Consider the following 15,054-nt stretch of genomic DNA (forward strand, 5'->3'; position numbering starts at 1 on the left):
CATTTAATCAACTTTCATCAGTAGCATGTTGCCTCACTGATCCTAACTACACTGAGCTCACATACTTAGGAAAAAACACAGTGCATCCAACATGAACAGAAACCTCACACATTGTTTATACAGCACTGAACATGTAAAGCACTATTTCTCCACACTGGTATTTTTTGTATGTTCAGCATGAGCATGCATGTACCATAACTCTTCTGGGGACAAATAAAAAAAAGCCAATTTAATTACGCCAGTGGAATGGTCACTAGGGGCATCAAATGTGTCCTGAATGATAATTTAAAAAACATACAAATAACCTAAACAGTAATGTGCATCTCTCACTTTTTCTCTCTCCTCCAGGCAGTGGATGCTGATTTGGTCTCCAATATTACATACAGAATAAGGACGGAGGCAGCTCGGCAGCTTTTTGCTGTGGACAGGTTCAGTGGGAATCTCTCGTTGCTACAGGCTCTGGACTTTGAGGCTCTCGGTCGAGACGGTGCAAACTACACCTTTGAGGTGGAGGCACTAGATCACGAAGGGGTCCTGCCCCCTGGACTGGCTACAGTTCTACTGAGGATCACGGTAAGAGCAGTGATTGAATAGGGTGTGATTACTCAGCCCACTAGCCTGGCATTGTATCCATCTATAGGACCCAGTTTAACCGCAGCACTTCAGCTTTACCGCACTTTAGCTGACAGCACTCAGTGGTGTGTCTTTCCAGTGAAAAACAGGCGCTGGAAGAGGAGCTGTTCATTTGGAGTTGACATCATTCTAGCACTATCAGTAAAAGTAATAGTAGTGGCGTCGAGAGCATTCCAGCAGTATCTACAAATTTGTTCTCAGAATTCAATTAGCCAAGAGAGAGAGGTACAGTGCTGCCAGATTCTTTTGGGTGAAGGGCTTGGTGGTGCATTTGTCTGAATCTGTGCCAATCTCTGCCTACTTTCTCTCTGGCTGACAGTGACGGAGCTGACAGACGAAGCGCTGTGCGAGTTTCAGCGCTGGCACGGCTATTCCAGGCTTGAATGACTCATTAGCTTTGTGCCTGCAATTATGTCCAGATTTGAGCAAGAACACTTTCTAGCGTCTCAGAAGATTAGCTATAGGATCAAAACGGAAGGATTAGCCACCTCCAGTTTACAGCTGTGCGTATCTGAGCGTGTGTGTGTGCAACATAATTACTGAGCTAAGTTATTCATAGGTTCTCACATATGTCAGGATTTAGAACTGATGGCACCGGTTGATTGTTTTGAGATTAACCAAATGAAGACTTTTCTCTGCCATTTTGTATGGATATTTAAAAGCATTTCCAGTCAAAAAGGATTATTTATTTACTTAGCAGGAGATATTTCTGAACAGATTACATATATGATAATCTACTTGCTTGTGGAAAGGGGCAATCAAAGGTAAATACCCCTTAAAAAACAGGAGCTTTCAAAAATGTTGTATTCCAAGTATTCCAAGATTCAGAGAAAATGGAACTTCTAACAACTATGCAAGAACTAGTAGACCATCACAACTTGCCCATCAGATAAACCATACTTAAAGCTTGCATATTTAAGAGGAATTATGGCTTTTTATGGTCTACTAAGTCTTGTGTATTTAAGAGAAAGGAGAAAGTCAAGCTCCACTCTTGCTTCAGATCATAAACCGTCTAAACTGATGAAACTCCTGCTGTTATCATAATAACAGACTGGCAAATAGTCCAATAGAGTCTAGACTTCAGTATTGATAATAACATGTTTGGGATTTCTTGGATGGTGAGAAGTAGAAGCTGCTCCAGCGTCTAAGGCTGAACTTTGGAGGAAAAGTTCTGTGAAAGAGACTCTGTGCTAAAGGTAAAGCATGGACTCAGTAGTTACTGGAAACTCTGATGGTATATTTAATTGTTTTAATTGGCTTCCCATACTTTAAATGTATCGCTGCTGTCCAGTGAAACACATGTATATTCATTTTTTACCATTTTTCATCCATTCTGTGAACCCTGTATCTGCCTTGTACCCTGGGTAAATAATTATGGATGATTGGACCAGGAATGTAAAAATGTTCCAAATTGACTTGAAATAAAAAGTTTTTTTTCCTCCTCCTGTAAAGTTGCTTTTTTGCAGATACATGTTTTGCTTTGGGCTTCTTCCTAATGCTGAGAAGAAATAACTAGTATCTGTGTTTTCACTGGAAATTAAGTCAAATGAATTGTAGTCTCAGATTTATTTCTTTCTTTTACACAGGACTGTAATATATGCTTGCTGCTGCTTTTCTCTGATTTTAATATCCACTATAGTCAACCTCTGAAACCTCTGATCCTTCTTTTTTTGCTTTGATACTTGTTTATCATCTCTTAGCCCTGTAGTCATTAGACACTTTCACTTCGTTATCTCTCCAAATCTACCTGATCATGGACATGAGTCAGATGGATTTAGTGTGAAACATCTTATTTTTCTTGTGCCTGTCTCACCTGCTGTGCTTTTGAAGCCTTTGTGTTTTGACTCCTCATGTGGATTTTAAGACTGTTGTTCCCTCCATAAAGCCCTGTGGTGATGGATCACGTTGACTCTTTTCTTGTGACGCGGAATTACAGTCTAAAAGTTTCCCATGTTCCTCTCATTTTTTTTTTCAGCACAGGAAACAACTGAGGAGTGTTTGTTCTGCTGCAAACAAAAGCATGAATCCTGTGCTATCTGACACTCTCTTTCTGATGTGACTTGAATCTTGAGTCGTTGGGGGAAACAGAGTTTGTATCTGAATCTGTTCACCAAGAAAACCAATTAAACTCACCTTCAGCCTCTACCAAGGTGTGCCAAGTGCTAGATTTACTGCAGCACAGGTAGGCTAGAGAAATGAGATTGAGTCTTCATTTGAAGAAGTGAATTCCATTGATATGTGGGTTTGACTCGTCATCGCTGGGCTTGTTGTAAAGTTTTCTGGCCTCTGTTTTGCTGGAGGGAGAAAATCCTTGCTCTGTTATTTCTCCTGTGTGACAGTGGATGAATAGGAGCAAGGCCAGATAAGAGTTGAAAACATACACACTGCCCCCCCTTAAATCTACACTACGCTCTTTTGTTTCTTGCTTCTTTTTCCATCTAGATTTATTGTCTGTTCTATCTCTGTCTCTGTTTATTTTCACCATTACCACCTGTTGGGCTTCTTAGAAGAAGCAGCTGCATTATATGATTCAATTATAATTATTAGTATATTTCTGCTTGGGTGACGTGTAGTGTCAAGTATTATGGTCTCCATGTTGCTTTTTTGTGTTAGTTGTATCTAAGCTTAGAGGTGTTTTTGGATCCTAGCCTATACAAACTAGCTAAGGGTATTTTTATGAGTAACAGTAAAGCACTTTTGTAAGTCGCTCTAAATAAGAGCGTCTGCTAAATGCCTTAAATGTAAATGTAGAAGCATACTGTGATGGTGATATGCCTTACAGTATGTTAAAACACGCTGACCAATAAGTGTGACACGGTTGAGCATTTTGCCAAATGTTTACTGTAATTGGTCAAGATGTTGACTAACAAATTATGGTTGGTTTGAGAGCTTATTTACAGAATTTAATGGTATACCTTCATTATTAATATAGATGAGAACTGCTAACATGTATGCTAATTTAGTGCTCAGTCCTTCTACCACCATGCAGAGTGTACCTCATAACCCTACTCTGACACACCCCACCCAGATAGTGAGGGCATTCAAAAGCATATGAATAATAGAGCTATGTGATGCATCTGAGCTCTCCAATGTGGCAGATCTCTATGAGCAGGATTGAGTGCCCCTGATAATACACACTGGTTTCTAATTTTTATATTAGATACATACACATTTACACATACACACATTACTGCCAAGGTGCTAAGTGTTGAGCTGCTAAGTGTTGAGCTGCTAAGAGCGGCCATGTGCAGAGAGCTAAAAGCAGTGTGTGAAGGACAAGGATGAAAACCTTGTCTCTCATAGGCTGTATAACAGTTCCTGTATAACACCATTCACACCTCACTTTGCTTACCCCTTATCATTCACATTAGTGATCAGAGGTGATGTAGAGTCTTTATTACGTCTTTCCTTTCAGTTTTTTTTCCCGAGTGTTATTTTATAGATCTGTTCTCTAGGAGTGACACCAGACTGGGAGGAACACCTTCTGGTTTAATGAAGGTTAATGTAATGACATTTTCTAGGTGACATTTTCCTGTCGGTCCATTCATCATAAAATATTCACACACATAACAATGCAAAGAGCAGTTGGTGTGTTCCAATTATGTAAAAAAGTACTAATCGAAAAACTGGAGATGCATGGTATTGGTTTTGTAATGACAGTGAGGATGTATTGAAGATCACCACATTTCTTCACCACTGTTTGTTCACTGTCGTGCTGATGTCAGAAGATGGTAAGTAGATGGCTGATATATGTTTTTACTTGTTTTTCTTTCAGGATATGAATGATTTCGCTCCAGTCTTCACTCAGGCTATCTATAGAGGCATGGTGGCGCCAAATGCTGTGAAGGGAACGGTTGTAACAACTGTAAAGGCAACTGACCAAGACCCTCCCGTAAGTAGCTGCATGCGTTTGGTATACAGGTACTGATCTGTCTCTCACTTTCTCTCACTCATTTACCTACTCACTCACTTTTTTAGCAGACTGAATATTCTCCACAAGAGAACGCTACTATGACTTAAGTAGTTTTTGTGTTCATTGTTGAATAAGGGGAAGGTGGCATGAAGCCTCATCAGTGGGATTTAATATATGCATGTGTTTGTAGTTACACATTGCGTGTATATAAAATGAAATCATCATATTGTTCATACATGAACCTTTTTGAAGTTTATTATCATACTGGAATGCATGCGTTCGTGCCTTTCATGAAAGTTGCAATAAACAGGACAAGACAGCCTCGCCATGAATGCCCTACTAGCTTCTTTAGCTCTTAATCGTGTGCAAAAATATACTGTACTCACTGTATACTATGAAACTGGAAGTTGTTGACAGATGTAGGCACTAAACTACAGAATCCACATTGCACTGGGGTAACTACACTGAGGCCGGATATGGGGCTATACTCGGAAAGTAAACGTATAGTTCATTTTATAGAGCTAACATTTCCATTTGAAGATGAGGTTGATGGAGCTTATGAAAGGAAAAGGTTTAGATATGCAGATCTGGTGGTTGATCTGTTACATCTTTGTTGGTTGAATTCAGATTCAGAGGCTGTGTGCTGAGGGCAGCTGTGAAGAAACAGTCAGAAATAGCTGAGGGATCTGGTCAGTGCTTGTGAATTGGTTGGGTGGGGAAGAACAGTGTGTAATTGAAGGTGTAGCATGGTGGCAGATATAGGATATTTTGTGTTTATGTTGTTGGTATAGTGCTTCTTAGGTTGTGAGTAAAATCCAGTGAAATTCCATGAAGTGAGCTTGGAGGGAAGTGGGTCTGCGACAGCAGACTTCAGCAGACTGGAGGTGTTGTGGGCTTCATTCAGCAAAACACTGACGAAGGGAGGTGCCTACTTGATGACTCTTGTAAAGAGCTTGCAATGTAGTGGGTGATTAGAGTATGGGTGAATGGAATGATCTGGACCCTATGTGTAACCTTAACTGTTAGTTGTAGGATCTTTGCCATCTTTCTGTATTATTTCACATCAAATAGCTAAATGTTTTAATGACTGATGATAATGGAAATGTTTATGATCGGATAATAGCAAAATACTGTTGAAGGGAGGTGCCTACCTAGTTTGGGGGATGGGAATGGGCTGGGCCCTAACTATGTGCAAAATGTATTGTGCTGGATTTTGTACTAAGTCGTGTGTGGGTAGATTTCTGCATTCACTTTACATTAATGTAAAAACCATGCAACACAAACTACGCTTGTGTTCTTGAGTTAAGGATGACCATTCTAAAGAACTGGCAGCCTGTGGACATTTTATTTACCTTTGGAAGGATTGAACATTCAACCTCCATGGCTCAAATCTAGTGTTATTTAATTTCATAACACACACTCCAAAAGCACCACTTGGTGATAGTGAAGCATCAGCGAGACCCATTTGTGGACAACGATTTGCATGTACACCACTCTAATTCTTTAATCCAATTAATGAGTCAGGCCATCAATGCAGTGTTAAGAGGGGTGTTTTGTGAGAGAGGCAAAAGATCGTGAGATGATCACAGTGTCAGTGTCTTCCTGCAGACCTGCGCTTCGCAACTGCGCTGTCGTCACTCTGCCCCGATTAGCATGTTAGCCCACAAGCGTGGCTAATCAGTTGGCTGATACTGTGTCAGTGGCTGTCTGCATCTTTATTTGATGGATGCGACCAAACACTTTTCCGTGCAGCTTGTGGAGATAATCCTTTCTTTCTTAGCTCCTGCAAGATGCCGGAATGAAATTACATGCTGTGAGGGGCGGTTTTGACACTCTTTTGGCTGCAGAAGAGGAGGAAATCGCTATTAGGGCAGCGCTGCACTCTCTTGGTTTGCTGCCAAAAAGAACTACACAATGCCACTGCAGTAAAAAAAAAAAAGCACACATTAATGCAAAATACAAATTTACAGACAAGGTTATTTGGTTCTTTGGAGTTCTACAGAAGGAGTTTTATAGCCTACACATTGGTTGTATTATGGCTGTATTTGTAAGTAGATACACTGTCTGTCAAAAGTTTGGGGATAGCTAGCTTCTCAAATCGCTTTGCACAAAAATGAGGATGCTATATTTGTTCAAGCTAGTAATAACAGCATATTAAATACTGTCAGATTCTTTCAGAGAAAAATTTAATTGCACATAAATGCATGTGATAATAGCTATGACAGTGGCACACTATAAGCATAAATGGTTCTCTTGACATGTAAAGATAGTGGAACTTGTGGTGCTATAAAGAACCATTTTACATAAACAACAGGACATATTGTAATCAGACAAAGAACCATGGATGCCTTCAAAAGGTTCTTTGAGTTGGTCCCTTAAAGAAGTCTTGTGAACCTTGCAAAAAATGTCACTGTATATTTTCCATTTCTGTGTGGTTATACAACTCATTAAGACTCAAATATTTTAAATGGATTTATGTTATAACTAAAAGCTTGGCAGAAGGACCATGCCCAAACTCCTCTCCCTTACCTCGCACTATAATACAGCTACTCTCCTTTCTTCTTCTTGTGATGAAAACTCGCACCCCACCACCGCCCCTGCTCCTCCTGATGGTCCAGTTATACTCAATCTCTACCTGGCAAGGGGTGGTCTGGCTTCTGGTCCAATCAACTCGAAGCTTAGTAGAACTCTAGCCCAAATTTCTCCAAATTTCTTCTTCCTTGCTTAATGGTCCGCACTTCGCAAAACCTCCTTTGAATCCAAAGATTTTCAGTACCTGCTGAATTTTGTGAGATCCACAGTTCCAACATATATTGCTGGTCTTTTTCTTACCTACCTTCTAAGTGGTTGCTATGGTTGGCAGCACGGTGGCACAGCAGGTAGCATGTGTAGCATGCAGCTCCAGGGACTTGGGGTTGTGGGTTTGATCATCGCTTTGTTCACTCTCTGTGAGGAGTTCTGTGTGTTCCTCCCGTGTCCATGTGGATTTTCTCTGGACATTCTGGTTTCATTAAAAAACAACACACACAGTGTAGGTGAATTAGCTATGCTGAATAGCCGTGTTCAGAGAGTGTTCTCAACGATTCTGCAACCAGAAAAGAAGCAGAAAAGACTATTGATGGGTGAATGGCTGGTTATGTTATCATAGGTTGTTGCTAAGTGAATGGTATAGTGTTACTGTAGTGTTCCTAAATGATTAATCTAGAATGTCATGTGGTTGCTAAGTGTTCTGGTTTTGCTGAGGTGTTTTGTTGGTGGTGGTTGCTATGGTACTTTAGGTGGATGCTAGGTTGTTTTAGTACTGTGGCAATTGCAAGGGTGTTTCTCAGATAGTTGCTAGGCTGTTGCCAAGTGGCTGCTGGGTTACTCCATGCGGCTGGTTGGGTGTTACTAGTGTTACTAGATTGTAAACAATCTGTCCAATTAGAAAGATGTGCATAAGAATCACACAGTTGTAAAGAACAGCCTGGAGCTGGAGCAGTGTCAATGTCTTGAAAACTGTGGAGCAAGTTCACCACCAAAAAAAAAAAAAAATTAAATCAATGTACAGTCATGATCAGCTCACATTCCGTTCACACACCCACAGGCACTTCACAAAGAAAACAGGAGGGAAAAGGGAACAAAAACCCTTGTAAAAGGCTTGATATACACACATTTGACCTAATGGGATTTTAACACCCCTTAACTAAAATACAATTACTGTAACAAACAGCCTCTCATAAACCGCGGTAATTAAACACATTGGAGAGCTCTGGATCTGATTAAGTATAGTAAATCTGCACTCAGTGACTGGGAAAAACAGTGCTAATGGAAATCTACATGTCTGAATGAATGTTATGATACTGGTAGCATGAAAATCACAGTTGTCAAATATGGAGTTGTTAAAAAGTACACATTTTAGAATGATGGACACACAGGAAACACACTGATTATTTCCCTTTCTCTATGTCTGGGTTTTCTGATGTGACACAGAGAGCTACGGATTTATGGGAAAACAGCAGGTGTGGGAAGGCCATGGGCTTGTGATGGATGTTGGTAGAGATTCAGCAGCTTGTCACCGGACCTCTGTCCCATTTCCCACAGTGTGTGTGTGTGTGTGTGTCTGTGTGTGAGCTGCCACTGGTTTAGTGCCATGTGTGAACAGTTCAGTTGCAGCCAATTGGATTAGGGCCCAGGAACAGTGCCCCCTCTGTGTGCCTCACCGGAGGGGACACAGGCCTGACACGGTGAGACCTGCGTGTGTGTGTGTAACCTGCACAAGTCAGTCAATCTCAGTGTCACACCGCACACTGAGAAGAACCAAACTCACTAGCTGACACTGCATCTCTAAGACAAGCTGCAAACTATGATAGGTTTCTGGACATTAATGGACTTTCAGTAATTTCTGAACTGTTCTATGTCTGGGGCAGAATAGGTGTACAGCATACACTCTTTACTTCTTGGGGGGGGGGTTCTGAAGTCAACACAGGGTCAAAATCTTACATACAATAATATAGTTTGTGACAGTGTTCTTGTGATTGAATGCTTCACTTTTGCTCCAGTCATTCCTCTGGTCTTTGTGGCCAAACAGCTCAGTCTTTCTCAAGTCTCATCTGGCAATAAACCTTTCCTCCAGAAGGCTTTCTCCTGTCCATCTGCTTAGTTGCAAACTTTAGTAGAACTTGAAGGTGTTGATTTTAAAACAGGGGCTTCTTTCTTGCGTGACTGTAGACAGTGACATTAGTGTTCCAGCAGCATCTGGCTCATAGCAAGCTTGTGCCCTGATTGTTTTTACTGTTTCACCATTTTCACAGCTTATTTTTTTCCTGTCACAGTAGCAATACTTATCATACAGCAGTAGAAGTATGTGCCAATTAAATGTTCTTTTACTGTTGTTCCTATAGCCTGGCTGTAACTGCTATGAGAGCTGAGCGTCTGTATTCAAATTGCATTGCAAGTGGCAATCGTAGGGGTCCAAGCACAAAAAGCATTATTATGGAGGCAGCAGAGAACAAATGATGGCCAGTGATTTTAGAATAGCCGCTGATTATAAAATATGTTGTGTCTCATAAGGAGGTTTTTCAGCATGTCTTGAATTTGCATAAAACTCAATAATAAGTAATTCAACGGCAATTACCCCTATCTTTTAGCCCCATGGTGCACCAGAATGTTAATGTTGCAGTTACTAAAGTTGTCTTTTAGGAGTGATTCTGCTGGGCCCCGCTGCAGGGGTTTCTGAGCTGGTTTCTTGTTGTTTAACTGATGATGAATTTTCATATTTAAGTAATGATTAAAAATTATATCTTTTTGTTGCTCCAGTGTGTGTATGTGTGTGTGTGTGTGTGTGTGTGTGTGTGTGTGTGGGTGTGTGTGTGTGTGTATGTGTGGTTGTGCACGAGTCTCAGTGTCTCCGTTTTCCTTATACAAATTAAGCCTAGTCTTGGCCAGAATTACATAGCCTAGTGCTTAGCTTAATTGTGTTTTAGAAATAAATAGCTTGTATATGTTTGTACTTAGGAGAACCCACACATTTTTAGTATTTGACCTTGTTCAAGTGCCACTTTCATCGCTGCAGTTCCGTCGTAAATCACGATGGAGACATCGCTCAGTATGAACATTTTATCTGATGCTGCATTTGTAATGTGTCCGAATTCGTGATATTCATATTGGAGACCTGCATTTGAAGAATAGCCCTGAAGGGGAAGTTGCTGTATCTTCTGTGGCACAGACACGACTGTGTTCATTTAGGTTGTGTCCAGACACATCCAATTACAGTGTTGACTTCTGTTTCTTTTAACATTTTCAGCGAGTGCAGGAGAGGGAGTGGATGGCATAATTGCAGTAGGTTTTAGAAACAATACTAAAGGGCATGCGCTAATAAAAGCTCTGCTCTGCCTTTGTGTTGTCTTTGAACCCCATGTCATGAGCTCCACAAATTTGTTTCGTTTTACAACAATTAAAGAGGATGAATAATTAACCTTTTTTTCTATGCACAAGAATCACTAGAATATCACACAGAGCAGTGCAACAGCCAGCAATAAATCATTACAGTCCCTGAATAGAAACAGAAGCTAGGCCAGAACATTTTATATGTCATCTGGGTTTTGGCAGAGGGACACAAGCAGAAAAATGTTCAGAATGTCATACACTTACCCGCTTTCATCACATATTTGAAGTAAGAAGTGCTGCATAATGTCTGTGATTTACCTGGTGGGGCCACTCTGTACCCACTGCCTTGAGTAAGAAAGTGTAAGAATGTGAGAAATAGCTGTTGATGACCTTGGACTACTGTCAATGCTAAATAATGAGTGGTAAAAAAAGTAGATGTTAAGTGTTGTTGGCATTACCTGATCACGAACTGAATTACTTTTAGTGTATAATAGTTTTAAAACAAGACCGACTGCCAAGAGAATATGACTGCCCTTATTTATTTATTGCACATTTAGCTCTGGCACTCTTTTCTGTTATTTATTGCACAATGCTACTATTTGCTTTTGTTGCCATGTACTTGTACTAAGAAAGGACAGTTATCTGTCTGTCTATCTATCTATCTATCTATCTATATATCTATCTATCTACTAAGAGATGGAAATACTCTCCAGCTGTTTGCAATAAACCAGTCAAAGAAGAACAATTTGAAAATACCTCAACACAACTAATATAATAAGTGCTTTCTCTACATTCATTCAAATACCGCTTTTATGACTTCTGTAGTCTCAGAATTATTCAACCACCTAAATAGAATCCTCATAAGCACACTTTTCAAATCAGGGGCTTTATTAGTTGCATCAGGTGTGATTGAGCTAAAGCACATCAAATACCTGGACTGGCTAGGATGTTATTGACAGTTATCAAGTTACAGTTCAGAGAAGAGATCACTGCCCTGCACAAACAAGGAAAATTATAAAATAAATAAATAAATAAATAAAGCAAAGACACCTTAATGTTCCTTAATATACAGCTGGAAGCGTAGTTCACAAGTTCAGCCTTAAAGGAACACTGGCTACGCTACCTGGACATGGCAGAAAGAGGAAGCTATCATCGGCTGCTACCAGATTCCTGAGGAGGCAGGTGGTTAAAAACCCTTAAGTGACTGCAAAAAGTACCTGCAGCAAGATTTGATGGCAGCAGGTGCTGAGGCCTTGAGGTTGCACAGTAAGGCACATACTAAACGCTGAACATCTCCATGCCTGTACATGTATTCAATCAAGTATCAGAAAGTCCTAGTAGAAAACATCAGACCTTCTGTGAGGAAGCTGAAGCTTGGGCAGCATTGGACCTTCCAACAGGACAAAGATGACCAAAAGCATATTGTGCTTGAGCCTGTTTAACTACATAGAAACATGTTACATTTTAACCTGCATTAGTTTGCACCACACTCGTCCTTACTTGTAATGAGATTAGCTGCTTGTAATGAGATTAGAGGAGCTTTTATGGATGGCTGTTTTTCAGGATTACATTTTTGATCAGGCAGCATCAGTAAATCAGTCTGTTCATTCTTAAAATACAGAGTGTACCCATAAACCCAACCGTTATCAGTTGTCATTCTTACTAATAACAATATTTTAATGTAGTTTAGGAGAGGGAACAAAATGTGGATGAGATTAACAAGGTTAACAAGGTTAATCAGCTGTTTTACTTTCCATTTGGAAGTTCTTACATATGAAATCTACCGTTTGTATGGCTTCATGTCCTGTGACTATACAAAAACAAACCTCTTTGTGTAATTGTTTGTGTGTCTGTGTGTGAGTGTGTGTGGATGCAGAACGTGCTGTGAGGTCCTGGTAAAACTCCATAATTACAACTATTAAACTGAGTGATTTTGGCATGCCAACACCTGCTGTTTCCTCGAGTGCTGCTGTAATGGCAAGGTAGCCATGACCGATGTGAGGTTCCTCGTTATGGGATGTTTCAGGGCCTCCACAAACTGTCTAGAGGGCGGAGAAGGTTACAGGATTGCAGGAACATCTAATGGTGTGGTAATGCTCGGTCGTTTGGTCTTCTATCACATGCCCCAAAGCAGACTGTTAGGGGTGGAGCACTCGTTTACCAAAGGGTGTCATTTTGAGGCCAAATGAGGTCAAATCTACCCACTTTCCCATTTGTCAGAACACTACTTTCTGCATTCTGTACTTCTCCCTTAAGCTCCAGAAGCTTTTGCATTATTTATCCCTTCACCTTTTCATGGTAAATTCTACATAGGAGAAAATAAACGCCACAGATTGAGACAGGCCTGGCACTAAACGCAGAGAACGTAACACCATCTGGCTGTTTTTAGCTTCCACTTTACAGTTCTTGGCTGTCAGAGGTGTGACTGAGGTGTGTTTGCTGCAACCTGCCTTACCCCCCCAACCAACCCCCCACACCTCCCACCTTCAATTTCTACTTGCATTCCTAATGCATGTTTATGTTTACCGCAGCACAAAGTGTAAAACATTTATGGAGGAGCAGTCTGACAAAAGAGGATCTCCAGAGTTGGAGTTAGCAATGGAGGGAGACGCGTTGACTAAAACAAGCCCTGCAGCACACACTGCTTTCAGAACGACTACAAAACATGACACAGGCAGGAGTCAGCTAGAGTTGGAGAGCGTCAAACCCAACTGCGAAAGAGAAGAGTAGCACCTTTAACCTGCCACACACTTGTGTAGCTGGTGTTGCCTTGTTGATTTGTGTTGTGTTGTTTTGTTTTTCGCGCATGTGGAGCAGGGTTCGAAGCAACAAACCATTTTAGAACCATAGTCTTGGCTCAGGTCTTTTGAGTCCAAGTTTATGCATGTCTTTTTGAACAGCGCTCTGGAGGAGGAGAAATATTATCTTCAGAAGCTGAATGTCTTTCAGACTGCTGTATAAAATGATTTATACAAGCTGTGTAATGTCATTTTAAATCTTTTACATTATTGGGATTTCATTATTTGCACCTTTCTGTGCGTAAAGCTAGGAACTGTGCAGAGAAGTGCTTCAGTATTTTTAGGGCAGCTAATGTCAAGAAGACATTTTCAATGAATAAAAAAGTATACTGTATTACAGAACATTTATTAATGGTATTACAAAAATGTTTTTTTTTTCACTTGGTACCAATTGTAGAATCCTTTTTTTTGTGTGCTAGACACCCAATGATAAGCCATAACATTAAAACCATTGACAGGTGGCGGGATATTAAGCAGCAAGTGAACAGTCAGTTCCTGAAGTTAATGAAGCAGAAAAAATGGGAGGATTTGCAAGATATGCAGTGGTCAGTACCCACCAAAAGTGGTCCAAGGACGGACAATCAATGAAGTGGTGACAGGGTTTTGGGACACCCAGGGCACATTGATGTGTTTAATGAAGGCCCCACCTCACACCTTACTTTGAGGACTTAAAGAATCTGCTGTAACATCTTGGTCCTAGATACCACAGGACTACTTCAGAGGTCTTGTAGAGTCTAGTGCTGCCTCCCAAATCACGCCTTTCTGTACTTTACACACTACACTAATGAATGTACTTTTAATGGGGGTGCACAGCATTTACCTACTGTTTGGTGTGGTAGTATGTGGTATGGGATGCAGCCCATATCTTGATGGATCAGAACTGTTTCAGCAACATGAGGAGGAGCTAGACAATATTAGGGATTAGGTTTTAATGTGATGGTTAGTCGTTGCAGAACCCCTTCCTAAAAGGCCATATAAAGACTTATCCACAAGTAGGTCTTCCATTTAACTAGACAAAGAACCAGTTAATCATTCCAGAAGTTATCATGGTTCTATATATGGTCATTTTCTTCACCAGGGGCTAAGCAATGTAGAGTGCACTTTAGGAACTTGGATGTTTAGCTGTGACAATTTGGCATGCAATGTACTCTGTCAGTAATTGGGAAAATGTACATTATTAATATTGGTCTGATTATTGGAGTTACAATTGGTACGACCTCCTAATGCTGTAATTATGTAATGTTGTGCTTGATTTCTAATTGTTTACAATTAGTGTTATGTCTAAAACGTTGGTTGTAATTTGTCACTCACGTCCCTTCATGTTAGATTTGTGACCTTTTTTGTATCAGTATCAGCCAACAATTCATTTCAATCTTAATTTCAATCAAATTCAACAAAATGACTCACCCATTAAAATCCAGTGCATTCTCTTCATAATCTTCATTTTAATTATGTCCGACACATTTATGCAAAAGCGGCATACACACACACAACATCCTCACTAGCAGATATGAAAAAATAATGTCATAATGTGTCAGAATTAACAAATTATTTTTTGCCCATAGCAAACACCAGCCAGTATGGTGCGGTACAGAGTGGACCAGGGGCAGTCCCCCTACAGTGGCAGCATTTTTGATGTAGAGGAAACCTCCGGGAGGGTCATCACCAAAGTCAACCTAAACGAGGAGCCCAGCGCTGTCTTCAGAGTGAGTTTAGGACAATATGCACACTTTTTAATGACTTCTCGCACACACACAGAGTCACAGAGTACTTTGCAGGTTCCTTTTATTACTGCTTTATTACTGTAAAACAATTTTAGAACAACGAGGAAAAAATGAACAA

At 40.4% G+C, this 15,054-nt stretch overlaps 1 protein-coding gene across 3 annotated transcripts in view; it reads left to right on the top strand.

Moving 5' to 3' along the window:
* The window catches only part of pcdh15a (protocadherin-related 15a), a 285,392-nt gene that overhangs the window by 209,440 nt on the left and 60,898 nt on the right, over positions 1 to 15,054 (top strand). For all 3 annotated transcript variants that reach the window (XM_072677969.1, XM_072677968.1, XM_072677967.1), the window contains 3 exons: positions 349 to 573; positions 4,409 to 4,525; positions 14,778 to 14,918. In XM_072677969.1, coding sequence (XP_072534070.1) covers positions 349 to 573; positions 4,409 to 4,525; positions 14,778 to 14,918 — 483 coding nt within the window. The remainder of the gene's footprint in view (positions 1 to 348; positions 574 to 4,408; positions 4,526 to 14,777; positions 14,919 to 15,054) is intronic.

This window comes from Salminus brasiliensis, chromosome 4 (genome assembly GCF_030463535.1).
Source record: "Salminus brasiliensis chromosome 4, fSalBra1.hap2, whole genome shotgun sequence".
NCBI classification, from domain to species: domain Eukaryota; kingdom Metazoa; phylum Chordata; class Actinopteri; order Characiformes; family Bryconidae; genus Salminus; species Salminus brasiliensis.